The sequence below is a fragment of the Poecilia reticulata genome, linkage group LG16 (assembly GCF_000633615.1).
Source record: "Poecilia reticulata strain Guanapo linkage group LG16, Guppy_female_1.0+MT, whole genome shotgun sequence".
NCBI classification, from domain to species: domain Eukaryota; kingdom Metazoa; phylum Chordata; class Actinopteri; order Cyprinodontiformes; family Poeciliidae; genus Poecilia; species Poecilia reticulata.
The window spans coordinates 27,571,228-27,586,519 of NC_024346.1; the positions used below are offsets into that span (position 1 = coordinate 27,571,228).

Genomic DNA, 15,292 nt, shown 5'->3' on the forward strand with positions numbered 1-15,292 from the left:
TATATATATAACGCTTTGCTTTTACTTTACTATGGTACAGATTTTTGTAAATTGAGAACATGGGGGAACTAAATCTCTTAGGGATAATCAGAAGCATGCCAAAGTGTAGAGAACTGTCTGCGCTACACGTCAAACATTGAAGCAACACATAATTTTGATGGAACACAATACATGTGCTGAACCACTATTACACCTACGTTCCTGTAACTTGTTGAGTTAATCTGACCGGCTGTTCGTCTTACTTGCCCTGAAGTATATGCCAGAGAATAAACATCCTGTCCGGCCAGTGATTTCTCTCCCTCCCTGTAAAGTAAGTAAGTCTAACTCTTGCTTTGATAAAAACACAACATTCTTTTTGTGCCTCGCTTTACCTTTTGTGGTCGGGGATTTTCCCATCTGCTTTTGAATTGGTATACATAAGATTTTTCAAACTTTAAATAAAAAATTAAATAAAAAAGAGTATGTCCAGAGTTCATTTTTGAACTGAAGGAAATATTTGTGGTTCTGTTTCTTCCTTTAAAAAACCATCTGTCCAGCATCCTTATGTTTCCAGCCACTTTCAGAATTTAGTGTCATATCCTATCATCCTCTTCTTAAAAATAACGGCTTAAGTCTTTTTTTTTTTTTTTTGCCAAAAGTAATTTTTTTTTCTGTTTTTGTCTTTTTTGTGCTGCATAAATCACAGAGTTGATTACTTTAGTGCAAAAATTACTTTTGGCAAAAAAAAATACTTGGGCCATTATTTTATTAAGGTGACTATATTCATTCAGCATGGCGTAACTTCAAACCTATAAACACGTGGAGCTAACTCTGGAAAAGTAGCAGAGATCCATAGCGGAGGAGGACATTTTTCTTGACAGAACTATTTCTCATAAAAATCCACAAATTCATGGACGATTCTAGACGTGGGGGCGACTGGGCCTTGAAAGAGCATTTCAAAAATGTTTTTTTTACATATTTGTTAAAATTGTCACCATGTCGTCACAGTATAATATGAGACAGATAATCTGTGAAAAAGATCGATCTCCTCCACCTTTCCCGACAAAACAACCAATCAGAGCCGGTTGATAGGTAGCTCAATCAGAGCCGGTTGAGCTACCCATCGGTAGCTCAACCCATCGGTTGATGGGTTGAGCTGCCCATCAACCGAATGTACACTAATGGCGGTTTACCTTTCCAGCAAAACCGTTTAAATTACCAAGCTCTGCCCAGAATCGCCCCTCGAAAGTCCCACGTGACTTCATGTCTCACATTAACAGCTTAGCTCCAATGTCTAAACATGGCATTTTTCGTTCTCTGCAGAGTATTTCTGAGTCGATTAGTGTAGCATTTCTGCCGGATTTTCACAAAATATCAGCCACGACAATGGATAAGGGAACCAACAAGTTCATGTCATCTTTTTTGGACGACATCAAGGTGTTTGAGCCACGCGATGCCTCCAACATTGTGCGCATCACAGCTAAATGCTACCGGTCGATGAGAAAAACAGCAGATTCTCACACCCTCAGCATAAATATAGCCGTGGACAAGATCACTGATGGCTATTGTTCTTGCAAGGCTGGGTAAGTCGGACATTCATAGTTTTGAGGGTTCGAATGTGCCTAGGACTTATACACGGTACTCGGTGCTAGCATGGCTAACACGATTACAGTTTAGTAAAAGCTAGCGTGCCTAACACGATTACAGTTTAGTAAAAAGCCTTTTCAGGTGAAATAAAATCTTTAATGTATGTCAGATACGGTACATATTGCATATCGATCTGTTCAGCTAACGTAAGACTGTAACAGACAGGCTTCAAGGTGTAGAAGTTGTATCGGTACTGCCATTATGCTGTACTTGGCTAAAAGGTTTTCATAATGGATGTGTTTATTATTGACTTTATTTTTTTCATTCACTAAACACAAAGAAAGCAAAGCAATAATACTTACACCAGCGGACACTCCTTTGTTCTTATTGATCCTGAGCTGCAAATGTGGTCGTGCACAAGCTTTGATCCAAGCAAGACATTCCGTTTCAGATTTTGGAAATCTGAATTTTAGTTTCACAAACACGATCAGGATACCTGACATCACCTGTACAGATACCCCACTGACGGAGAACCAATTTTTTTCGAGTCCTAACGCAAAAACTTTCTGTCGGTCTGGTAGTCCACAATGTATATTAGCATGAGTTTGTGAGACGGTAAGGTAGCGTGATAGCTGCGCTGTGATGTAAAATGGGCATTAGCCAATGAAATGCGGCCCCTGTGGTAAGGTCCATGTCATCATTGGTGGCTATGCTAAGTAGTCTTAACATTCAAAGCTAAGACCCGCCTCCTGGCTCTGATTGGTTGTTTGTAGTAAGCAGAAGGAGAAGGTAGAGGAGCTTGTTTTTTTTTGTTTTTTTATCAAAGATTAACTGAGTCATACTATACTGTCACAACATAGTGACGGCTTCAACAAATATCTAGAATATTTGTTGTAGCTTTAATATATTAAATAATGAAATTTTGGCTGTTTGTTTTTTTTGTTGTTTTTTTCCCCGATCCTTTCTTCTGTGCTTCCATGAAAAACACTGAACCCACCCTGGCCCCCTCGGTAAATCTGGTCTAGAACCACCACTGATTTTTCCTATGAACTTTTTGAGAAACTCCAAAGAGGTATAAATACTTTGGAGGCCTAACTCAAATAGATTTGAGTTAGGCCACTGGCCCTGTTTGGTTCCAGCCTCCGTCTTGGGTGATCATCACACGTCCTCTGCATCCTGTCATAATGTTTGTCCTTACAGGACATGGCTTTCTCCCTGGAGGAGCGTCTCCAGCTGGGGATCCACGGCCTGGTGCCGCCCTGCTTCATCAGCCAGGATGTCCAGCTGCTCAGAGTCCTCAAAAACTACGACATGAAAAGGGACGACCTGGACAGGTGAGACTCTTCCGCACGAAACCAGCCAGGATGTCGCGGTGCGTTCCAACAGACTTTGTATGTTATCCTGTGTAAGAGTTAAATCTCATCTGATCCTCTGTTTGTGTAACCAGATCTTTTGTGCAGAGCCTTTCAAAACACAGAAGTCAGATTAGCTATCAGTCCTCTGAGATAATCCGTCTTCTCATACCATAAATGTTACTTCATGCTCCCTGATCTCCTTTTCCACTCTTCCTCCATTTAGTCCGTCTTCTCTGTTTTTACAACGTCCTAGGTGATGAAATAAAAGCTTCTTGCACGCTAACTTGCACATTTCACATCCACTAGCTGCAAGCATTACACAACCAACGTACTAACCTTTCATTTTGGGCTCTTTTGAGCAGCTGAAGTCATCAGCTAATTTGCTTTTCCATAACCCAACCCTCAATCAACAGAAGTTCTTAAGTAGAACTTTCTGCATTTTCTCATGGAGAAAAAGTTACTTTAAAAGTGGAAAGGAGCAGGGCTGTTGACTTTTAAAGTGTAGAAACGACATTCAATCGGAATCTGAAAACAGCAGTTCCCATGCTTTCACTGTCACTAGCTGCACATGCCTCACGAACGTGCCCAAAACTTTGTCGATGTTCCGCTAATCTCGGAAAAACGCAATTTTGTAATTGCTGTGTTTCCATTAAAAAAAAAAACGCAATCCAAAACACAAATAAGTTTGTTAGCGCAATAAGTCATTGAAAAACATGCCGTGATATTTCAAAGTAACTCTGCTTTGGTACTGACTGCGAGAGGCCATCATTTATTTAGATGACTTTTTAAAATATGGGCTTTCGGTTCTATTTTCATGAGTCGTCTCACATTTTTGTTGTATATATTTTAGGAGATCCGCACAGCAAGCGCATGGTTATGATCTTGATTAATAGAGTGACCACTCTGCTATCAGGAGAGGTGGATTCCAAACTGTAATGAAGACATATGCATACAATTAGTGCAAAGAAAAAAAAAGGAAAGCTATTCTACAGGAGCTCTAAAATGAAGCAGCTGATGTTCAAAAGCCAAAATTCATCAGCATGTTCTTATCGTACTGTTTTAGAATGCAGTGGTGTGTGTCTCTTGTTCTTCCTGAGGCAGGACTAGTACCCACCATGGTTTTTAATTCCCTGTTGTTCTTTTAACAGTCCCCAGCACATAATTTAGCAGTAGCAATCTGCAGTGATGTGTTGGAACTTGATGTGGTGATTTAGGCTGCATTCCATTTACCGAAAAAGTCCACTATCTTGTAAAAGTTGTAAAAGTTGTAACTCTCATTTAGGAATAATATCACTCCCCCTCCCAACTTAACCCTGTATCAGTTACAAGTTTAAAAAGCATCTGGGATTAGTTCATTATTGCTCTCTGTTAAAGAAAAATTAGCACTACTAGTAAAAAAAATTATATCTGCATTTAATGCATTAAGCTACATTAGCAAGATGTATGGTACTATGATGGGTGACTGATTTACAGGGAAAGTTCAGATTGGTTTTTGAAATGAGGTTCTACTGGAAGCATATAATAATTAGCTGGTTTGATCTCTTTGTTTAGTATAAATCTAGATTAGTTGGTGTTGGAAACCGATTCTAGGTGCTAGTCGGATTGAGCCCATGACCGAGATGAACTTCTAAGGTCTGAAAATAACTCTCAGCTCTGCAATGCTTTACTTTTCTTCTTAATGGTCAGTCCAGCAGGAGACGTATCAAAGATTGAATTCTTAGTGTGTTTCACACAAGATCAGTGGTGACAGTTTCTCTGAAAATTCACACCCAATGCAGACTTGACCAAAGTTTCAAGGTTTGTGAAAAAGCATATACTTTTAAAGGGGGAATATTATGTAAAATCAACTTTTTTGAGACTTACATAATGTTATAATGTTGTTCCCTCACCAAAAACATACCTGGAGTGTTGCAACGATTCTTTCATGCATGTTTGAAAAAATCCTTTAATCTCTTGTGGCAACCATTCAGCTGTGTGAAACACTTGGGTAGACCTAGCTCCTCCTTCGAGATGCAGTTTCAGCTTCAGTGTCAGCTCCTTCAGACTAGCCAGCAGCAATTAGCAAACACCTGGTAGATCTGTGCATCTGCTGAGCTCATTATACGAGCTACGTCTCAGTGCAACATTGCTAATAGATGCTGTTATTAGAGGAGCAATGTTGTGATGACTTCCTGGAGGCGGAGTTTCAGAAAGAGCAGGAGCTTCTTAAAGAGACAGAGGCCCAGTTTCAAAGTGTTAAATTACAAAATCAAATGTCCTTTAAGTAATATTTGACATGCATAGTATTTTCAGAAGATAGTTACTTGATTGTGCTATAAAATACATAATGTTGCCCCTTTAAACCTTAGTTGGTTGTTGTCCATCCATCACAGCCTTTGGTTTTTCCTCAGCAGACTTTGGGTTTTTGCAAATAGCAGTTTGATCTTGTTATTCCATACAACAGAAATCTTTCATCAGTTCGCCGTTCAGTTGACAGATATAAAGCAGATGGTAAGGAAATAAGATGCAAGAAAAAGTTTTTTGTTTTCTAGTGCTAATTTTATTTACCTTTTTAATTGACCTTTTTAAATATATTTTTATGCAGCAGATCTCCAAAGAGCAGCTGGTGGAGCCTAACCTAAAACAGACAAAGCCTACAGGCTGCTCCTCCTCTCAACAACAGGCACCTTGTGTTCATGGCTTTATGGAAACCTCCCTGATTAGGAACTGAGTCCTTTCTGGCAAACGGCGCTTAATTTAGGTCACACACACATATGCCTTCATTTCCCGCTCGGTCTATAGAACAAAGAGCTTGTGTCACATGTATGTAGGTCCACTTTCATCTTGTATGTTTTTTCAGTCATTTGGAAGTAAAACAAAAACGGCTTTAAAAAATAATTGTTCTGCCGAAATCGGGATTGAGTGCAGTTCACTCACACAGTGCTTTTAGCTGTACTGTATATTGATTGCACCCATATGGACGTTTGAGTATAAGAAAGAGGGAAAAAAAGTTATTCGGTTTAGCAAATGTCATCACTGAGATGCAGAGAGCGTTAAGGTTTGACAGATTCTCTTCATCCTCTGACTCTTACAGGTACGTGTTCCTGATCGGGCTCATGGACCTGAACGAGAAGCTCTTCTACCGAGTCATAACATCGGATGTGGAGAGGTTCATGCCCATTATTTACACTCCCACTGTGGGCCTGGCCTGCCAGCAGTACGGCCTCATCTTTAGAAGACCAAGGTAGATCACATTTCTGACGGTAGCTTTACTCTTCAGCTGTTTGATGGTCCATTAGGATAGGTCTGGATTTGGTTTTCTTAAAGTGTTTTGGTTCGATTTCACCTTCCTTTCCTCAGTTTGTCTTCTCTGCTCCTCCGTCACAGAACATGTGACGGAGGAGATCTTGTAATATCAAAAATGCCAGTATGTTCTTTATCTGCATGAAGTATGTCTTGCAAAGTGCCATCCACTTGCTGTAAGCATCAACAAACCACAAAATATAACTATGCAACCTTGTCGTATCTCTGGTTTAGGCTTTTATTTTTAAGTAAGGCAGGAAGTGGTTAATGTGTTGACTGATTTTAAATTATTTGCAAAGTAGCATTTTGGGTAGAGAAAGGAAACGGTCACCGAAGACACAAATGTAAACTGTCTTCCTGTGTTTTCTCCCAATTGTCTCGAGAATTTTGAGCGAACTTTTAGAATGTTGCAAAAAAGAAAATGCGAATTAGCCGTGTTTCAAGTCGTGGAGCACGTCAACCAGGTTACTTAAAGTGTAATTTCGTCAGGTGTTGGTGTTAAGTACCACTGTCATAATCAAAGATGTAGAGTTGCAAACTAGTGGGGAGCAAATACTTCCCAGCCAAGCTGGTCTTAGAATTTTTTTTCTAGAGTTCTGTGCTTATGGTGAAGAATTTGTTTCAAATTTTGTCATTTCCATCAACCTTTCTTATTGAGATACTTCAAAATGCGTATTTAAAGAAAAACGTTGATGGAAACATGGCTGCTGTGACCACGCTGAGGATGCGGTGACTGGTTAACAATTAGCTGCTTAAACCACGAAGGCTAGCATCTGCTGTGGCGCTAAAGTTCTAAACGAAGGGTTAGTTCACTGTTTCCCACAGTTCACTGTTTCCCACTGAATCTGAACTTTTGCTTCTGTGATTCAAAACTGAAAATCCAAAGATTGATCAGACCTCAACTGGACGATTTCTCATTGTTGGGTTTTCATCTTGTTTCGTTCTTGTGAATCCAAATGTCTGCAGGCATTTGAATCCTGCAGACATTTGAATGTGCTGTACATGTGCTGTACACACGCAGCACATGGAGTCCAGTGGACTGCTGTCCAGTCTAGCTACCTGGTGTTTAACACCTCCCACGTTTTCATGTTTTGTAGACATTTGCTGTCAAATCTTCATCAATTTTGGAGTTGCATCTCTTCCCTGACGTTATATTTAATTTTTAGTCCAGTGTATTTACCTCCATTTGGTGTGTGGTTTAAACCTGGTAACATCAGATGCATGCCTTGATAATTACTCCCTCAGTGTCTTTGAAAGCATCTCAAAAGGAAGGACGTGTTGTTATTTTCTCCCATTGTTTAGTTCATGGGAGCGTGGCCCCACCCGGTTTTTATTAATTGCTGTACAGTACTCCTTGTTCTTTTTTGCCATTACACTTGCGTCGCTGCATGTGTGGCAAAATCACTCCACTGGTCATGCCAGCCTCGCAGCACATGGAGTCCAGTAGAAGGAACTGACTTATCATGCAGAAGCTGCTGCCAGCTTTTTTTCCTTTCTGAGATGAGAACCTGTTTTTTTCTTTTTCCTTGTTAGTAAAACACAGGACAATGGAAAACATGATAAATCTTTACCACATGAGTTCAAACTCCCACTTGGGAGGTTAGGAAATCACCCAGTGGTAGGCCACACAAATTTGATAGCACATCATGAACACTTTGATTAGTGAAACATGCGGTCTTTGAATGGCAGAAAATGCCATTTTTGACATTGTGTAAATGCATAAACACACTGGCTAAGACATTTCTGATTGCACTTATCAATTAAAACAATAGTTTTCACTAAAATGCACACATGTGTCAAAACCTTTTTAAAAAAATTGTGTTTCCCTGTAGGGTTGTCTGGTCCACGTCTTTCCCTGACAGCAACTCCTCCAAAACTCCCGTCAGCAGCAACAGCAGTGGTGCATTCCGGGCTACAATCTGGTTTACTTGGATCTGTTCCCTGCTGTTAACTAGATTCATGAGGTTTCGAGTGTTTTTACTCTAATTAGCCTCAAAGGAGGACGACCACCCCAGTTAATTGTGTTTTGAACCCTCATGGTCTCGCTTACGGCACACTTACTGCTGTTTTAAACGATTAAAAGGATGAATATTCTGGGAATACAGTCCAGCTAACCTTTTAAAGATATTCTTGGAATCCAGAAGAATATTGGAATATTCACCAAAAGCAAAGATCTTGACTATCCTTTGAAACACGGCATGCTTAGGAATATAGCAAGGCTCCAAGTAGCTGTAGACATTGGAGGATATTCCCCCAACTGGCCATCCGTTCTGCAGCAATGCTGCTTTGTTTGGTGGTGATTTCATTCTTGCTATCTATTCTTGTGCTTATGATTAGTTGTGGAATGACGGGTTTTTCTAATGATGCCCAAATAGTTTTATTAGAAATGCCTTGGCAAACCAAATTCTCCCATGGTCACAGAGCCGTTACCCAACATCTCCCCGTTTCTCCATCCATGAACTTACTGGAAACTATTTCCATCCTGCTTTCCCTCTTCTCACACTCAGCTGGCTGGAAGAGTCAGCTTTTACACTCCGCCTCAGTGGTTGTGCATGTGAGCAGGTACTTCTGCCAGATCCCACAGCTTCTATAGGAAATGTGGGGGTTTTTTAGTTGTTTTTTTTTATTTGGGAAAGGGTCTGTTAACCAGAATCCAGCTGGTATATTTCTGACAAGCCCCAACAGATTTCAGTCAAGCCATTTCTCTTCCGTGGTATTATGTAAAAGTGACTTTTTTTAAGCTTTACGTCATGTCATAATGTTATTCCCTCATCAAAAACATACCTGCAGTGTTGCTTTGATTCATTCATGCATGTTCGAGAAATCCTTGAATGTCCTGTGGCAACCATTCTGGGTGCATAAACGTTTTTTCTCACAAAGTGCCATTTATTTCCTGCAAGCTGAGCTTCCTCCTCACAGAGCAGCCCTCCCCTGCACCTCCTCTACTTGGCTCCTCTAGACTAGCAGCAGCAGCTATTAACATACACCTGATGGAGCTGCACCTGTTCTGAGCTCATCATGCAAACTACTTTTCACTCCAACTCAACTAAGAATAATGGAAAAATGATGACGTGCTGAAGGAGAAAAAGCAGGAGCTTCTTAAAGAGACAGAGGCCAGTTTCAAGGGGTCAAAATTATTTTAAGATATTTACATACCTTCAATTGTTACAAAAATGTTATGTAACATAGTTACTTAATTTTGCTATAAAATGACACGAGAAACGTATATCCAATGATGTAACACAAAAGAATGAATAAAAAAAACAAATAATATGATATAGCAATAAACAAACTGACAATTATTGTACTATTTTCACAAAATCTCACAACAAAAGATGAAACACAATGCTTGGAGGAATGTGTGGGGAAATCAAATTCACATGCTTAATGTGAGTAAAACATTCTAGTTTTCTATATTTTAGAATATAGGAGACTATATTCTAAAATATAGTTTGTTTTTTTTAAGTTGAATTCAATTCAACTTCAAATGAAGTTGAATTGAATTTATTCAGCGTTGTCTTGTTAAACCTAAACAAATATCAGAACACACATAGTTTGTATCGCTGTTCTCATTCACTGTCAGTTTTTATTTATTGATCCCATTTTTTTTTTTAAAGCAACTACCACTCAAACCGTTTCTGTCTCTAATCAGAATTATCATCTTTGTGTACAGGTTACCGATGGCAACCGCTTTTGTTTTAAAAGCTCACCGAGCCACCTGCCGCTCTGAACAGCAGACCAAACAAACAGTTTGTGTTTGGGAAAGTATGCACGCCATGGCCCATTCTCCGAAAATCCACAACTTTTTATTTTTAAAATTTTTTAATCTATACATATTTAATTGAAACAAAATAAGCACAAAATGACCACCTCCCAGAAAAATACTAGTAAACTGGAGAAAAACAAAGCAGACTGAGGAAAAGAAATACACATATATACACATAATATTAAGGATGACTCAGGTGAAGAATATCTCTGTTTCCTTCCTAACCCTGATGGATCCATGGGTGGGAGTTACGCTCCTCCTTATTGGGAAAGCACTGCTGTCGACTTGAATTAATCAAATCTTCTCCCAGTATGCCTCACTTTTCGTCTTTTCTCCACTGATTGCCATCATCTGCAAGTGTCTGAGCAGCTGTCTTAGCAAATATCCTTGATAAAAGCACATCTGAGTGGAAACTTCTCCGACATTAACTTAAAACAGAGGAATCAGCAACATTTATTCTTACTCGATCTATTAAAACTCTTTAATATTTCCAATCTGATAACGATATCTTGAACCTGTATTTTCGACAACATGGCTGCAGTTAACCAAATAGACCGTTAAAATAAGATGAAAATGGCGACTAAAACCAGGAACTGTGTTGAAATTTTGTTGTAAAATTGCAAAGTCCTTGTTTTCAGTGAATTCTTTCACTCGCTCTGTGTGACGTTGCCTTTGCACCCTCTCTAGAAATAATTAACAATTGGTCACAGGAAGAAGGCTTGAACGCAGCTCTCATCATTTTTTTTTATGTCAAAGTTTTCAAAAAAGTAAATCAGGCGACATATTCAGATCAGAGCATCCCTAGTTTACTCATGATATGAACAGGTTTAATAAAGGTGGAAATAGATTTGAAATAAACTTAAGACGATGTTGGTAATCTATGAAAAACTTATTTTCTTGGATTTTTTGTTGGATTTTTACGAGTGTCACGGTCAGACTAAGAGAATTTATCTTTAAATTATGAGAATAAAATTATTATATTTTGAGAATAACATTGTTTATTTGCACAACTGTTTCCTGCTGCTGATAATAATATATTTCATACTGATGTGTTAAAAGATTAAGCATTTCTTTACTTGTTTACAAAAAATGACCATAACAGGAAAACAGCTCAGTTTCTATTTGACTTTTTACTCACAGGCGTCACTGTAGAAATCCTCTTAATGGATTACTGAAGTCACCATATGTTCAACTAAGTGTGTGTGCATTTGTGTGTGTGTGTGTGTGTGTCTCCAGACCACCATGGTAGCAGATTAGCCCTCTAATCACAGCCTCTCAGGTATAAAGACTTTCTGTGTGGAAGCAGCGGTCCTTCCTTGTCCTGCCTGACTTTACCAGTTTAATCTGCTGAACTGAGACCACAAACACTCCCAACAACCGGCCGTGCGCAGGAGGCCAAAGGTCAAGCGCCATTAAGAGTCAAAACATGGCCGACTCTGATCTTCAGATGCATCGGAGGGGGGAACGTAGTGTTGGGGGAAAAAGAAACATATTCACATCATGGGAAGTTTCTAGTGGACATTGTAATTTTTGTTAATTTGTTTGCCCTTTAAAAAGCATGGTTTTATGTAGAATAAGTTGGTCTGTCTCTTTTTTATCACAGCTGAAGTCTGTTCTCGCCGTAAATATAGCTTCTTTATTTTGTCTGACAGCTGGAAGTGTTAACCGGTGATAAATTATGATGTTTTTGTTGTTGAAAAATAGTCCCGAGTTCTGGATGAAAGCTCTTCTGCTTGCTTGAATCATTTGTGAGGTTGCGTTTCCATGTCGCTGCTTCACGTAGACCGTCTAAATAAACCAATAATGTTCTTTTCAGAGAAAGACTGCCTGTTCAAGGGCTTCTTGGGGGAAGTGACACAAAGTGATCCATCTGGCTGTTGGAGAATTATGGATGTTAGTATCCCAGGGGTGGATCCCCTCTCTGAAATTGAAGAGTTGGCTGACTTCTCCAGCTGTCTGTCAGGATCTGGAAAAATAAAAGCCAGCCAGGCGTTCAGAAACTCAGAGAGTGAGGACAAGTGTTATCTTTTTCTTTTTCCAAATTTGTAGAGAAGACAGGGAAGGGAAACTTAGCTTTCTGCAGTGGGAAAGATTACGGACAGTCTAGTAACATGCATATAGAAACACCTCGTTTGGTGGAAACACAGCTGCAACAGCACAACTCTATGAAGAAGAGGGAGCAGAAATTCCTCTACCATGACATAAGAGGCTGAATAAGTCATACCAAAGCAGGTATCTGGAGCTGTTTTTAAGTGAACAATGTATTGGTGTTCCCTGGGGCGTCTCTCCGGTGTGAATTTAAATCATGTTAACACGTAACTCAGTCAGTGTTGACAGGGATTTCATGATCAAATCTAAGACCCAGACCAGACTTGGTCAAATAACTGAGAAAACTGGTACGTCTTTATGCAATTTGGTCTTTCATCTATGCAAAAAATCTGCTTTATACCACAAAAACCAACTATTTATGAAAACGTCAAAAAAGTCTGCGACAAATTGCACCAACATATCCACATACTTGCTTGGACATAATTTTTGATCCGACATCGTCTTGTGTTTTGTAACTTTATATTATAATATTCTATTAAAACGTAGTTAAACCTATACATGGGTCCACACAAATGAACCTCCTGTTGCCATGTTTAATTCCTAACAGGAAGTCGTGGTTCTTTTGAAGCAATCTGATTGGCCGACATAGGTTTTAGCTTTGCTCTACACTGCCCCGCAGTGTAGATTTGTGCGTGTTCACGTGACTAAAAACTTTTCTGAAGCAATTCTGTGTGTACTGTGTTTGTTAAAAAGGTGTGGCTGAGATATTTGTTTTTATAAAAGACCCAGCTGCATGTGTGCAAGGCCTAAATATCTCCGTAAATGGAGTTTTATGGGACCAATATCAGATTTGATAAAACAAAACAAAATAAAACAAAACATAACTTTTAAATCATACTAACAAACAAGTATCACAGACAAACAACAAAAATAACCCCAGACAGACATAAAAATAGAACGAGTCTATATAATTTATTAACTAGCTCATGAGGGGGAAAAGTCTCCATTTTGGGTGTGCTAGCAGGAACCAGGGTAACAACCTCAAAACAAAGAGGTTGTCGCAACTTAAGATGGTTATTTATTGATTAAATTAATAAAAAGCCATGAGATGACTCATATGGCGTTTGCAACAAACCACATAGTGGATGGATATAACGGATGGAAAAAAGGAAGGGCTCTAGTTAAAGGAGAATAAAAATCAACCCGTCATGCATGTCAAGCACTATTCTTTTTAAGGGAAACTAGAGAAATTGGAAAAATGAAAACCTTTAGATGTTCAGCAGGGAACCATAAAAACTTCTGCTGTAATATCAACATTAGATTCCAAAACCTTCTCAGAACAGCTGTATTTATCCTGCAATTACATTTCTAATTGGTGGAGTCTACTAAATGGGTAATTTATAGTTAAAATACCCCCCCAGCATTTTTTCCTATTTTTTTAAGTCACAATTTTGTTGTGAATAAAAAATAAGTGTTGTTGTAGCACTTAAAACCCCATTCAAAAACTTCAAAGCTTGTGGTTGTAAAATGAGGAAAACTTCGAAGAATGTGAATACTTTAACATACCGCCGACAGTCTGAAAACGCAAACCAAACGAAGTGATGTTTAAGTTATTAGCGCGATGAGGACTGCGTTGCAAACAGCTATGGGAAGTCTTGAGGAGTGCGCTTTGATGAAATCAGAGGGTGAGCTGCAGGAAGTTTTAAGCCTCTAATGAGAGGTATCAGCTGAAGGCGAGTTGGCCTCCTCTGAAAGGACACATGCTGGATGATGAAGCGTTCCAACTCTACAGATTAGGGTCTTTTTTTTTTTTTTTAGGATGTGATCTTAAAGCATTGCAAGGCCACACACAGACACACACAGAATAACTCTAGCTGTGTTTCCATTGGCCATATAATTAAGCAAATTGGAATTCCAAAAATAAATTGGTTTAATGGCAGCAGGGCAATTTTGAAAAACAACTCGTGCTTTTTTGGAGGTTTTTTTGATAAAACGTCTTTGTGTTAGGTGATCTTTGGGCCATATTAAAATTTGTTTTATTTCACAAAACTGCTTTTTTTTTTCACATCACACGAGTTGTGATCAGCAACTGGCTTTTTCTACTGGCGTAAAAGACGAAAAAGACAACAGGAAGTGGCAGGAGGATGATGTGTGTCTTTTAATGAATTTTTTTGTTGTGTTTCTTGTTTCTTGTTTAACGGAAACACCAAAATTGTTTTGTTTTTCACATTAGCGGAATCTTGGCAAAGTGTTGCACCCGTTTGTAATGGAAACTCAGTTACTGTAAGTGTTTGGGAGGAGACATTTCATTCGATTTTATTTACAGAAGTGTACAAAATGTCTTCCATTAAGGCCAGATATGGATATCACAGATACTGCTCTATTTGACCACAAAACAGCATGACATGTTATTTTTTTGTCAATGATGTAGAGGAGATGTAGGAAGTGGGGTTCCGGTTTGCTTTGACCTCGTCAGATGTTTGGAAGTCATTCCAATCTGGGCTTTGATGACTCGCGTAAAAATTTACGGCTTATGACCGTTAAACATCTTCGGTTTGTGACGGCAACAAAATTGTAGAGCGTGGTTGAGCTGTCGCCCGTCTCCCTGCCTGTCCTTCCCTTCCTTCCTTCCAAAGTACAATAAATGATGTAGCATTTAATGTTCAGATGAAATCCACTGCAGTGGTACAATTTACTATAAAAACATGGAAAGAAATGAAGCTAAATGTACGCTTTTATGTGCCGTCTTCCCAGTTGAGACTACCTGGCTGGATCGTGTGCGACCCAGATTTTTATGGGCCATTGCAAATTCATACTGCCACATGTTTCCATGTGTGTGTTGTGTTCTGCAAGGACAGCCAGGTGGTTGGGAGAAAGTTCACTTTTTTTTTCTTTTCCATTGATTCCATTGGAAAATCTTAAAATCACTGCAGGAGTATTCATTTAGAGTTTTTTGTAAGGCTTGTTTCTGTCAGCCTAAAAGCCCGCCTGGCAGCATCCGTCCGTGGTTTTATTACCTTGCAGACAAGTTTCTCTTTGTGTTGATCTTGATCCAGGCGGAGTCCATCAACTCACTGATGTTTTGTGAAAGAAGTAGGCAGACATGTTGAATTTGTGGCTTTAAAAACCTTACTTGTGAGTCAAAAATTTACTCAAGACTCACAAGTTTTATGATGTTGAAAACTATATTTACCAAAGCACAGGAATGCACAATGAAAATGTGCATTTAGTTTAGGTGGAAGTAAAGTTAAAGATCCAATCGTTAGACAAAACA

General features: G+C 39.1%; 1 protein-coding gene across 1 annotated transcript in view; it reads left to right on the forward strand.

The window, feature by feature from the left end:
- Window positions 1-15,292, forward strand: part of me1 (malic enzyme 1, NADP(+)-dependent, cytosolic) — a 90,740-nt gene that overhangs the window by 34,332 nt on the left and 41,116 nt on the right. The window contains exons 2-3 of the mRNA XM_008431900.2: window positions 2,767-2,900; window positions 5,995-6,144. Coding sequence (XP_008430122.1) covers window positions 2,767-2,900; window positions 5,995-6,144 — 284 coding nt within the window. The remainder of the gene's footprint in view (window positions 1-2,766; window positions 2,901-5,994; window positions 6,145-15,292) is intronic.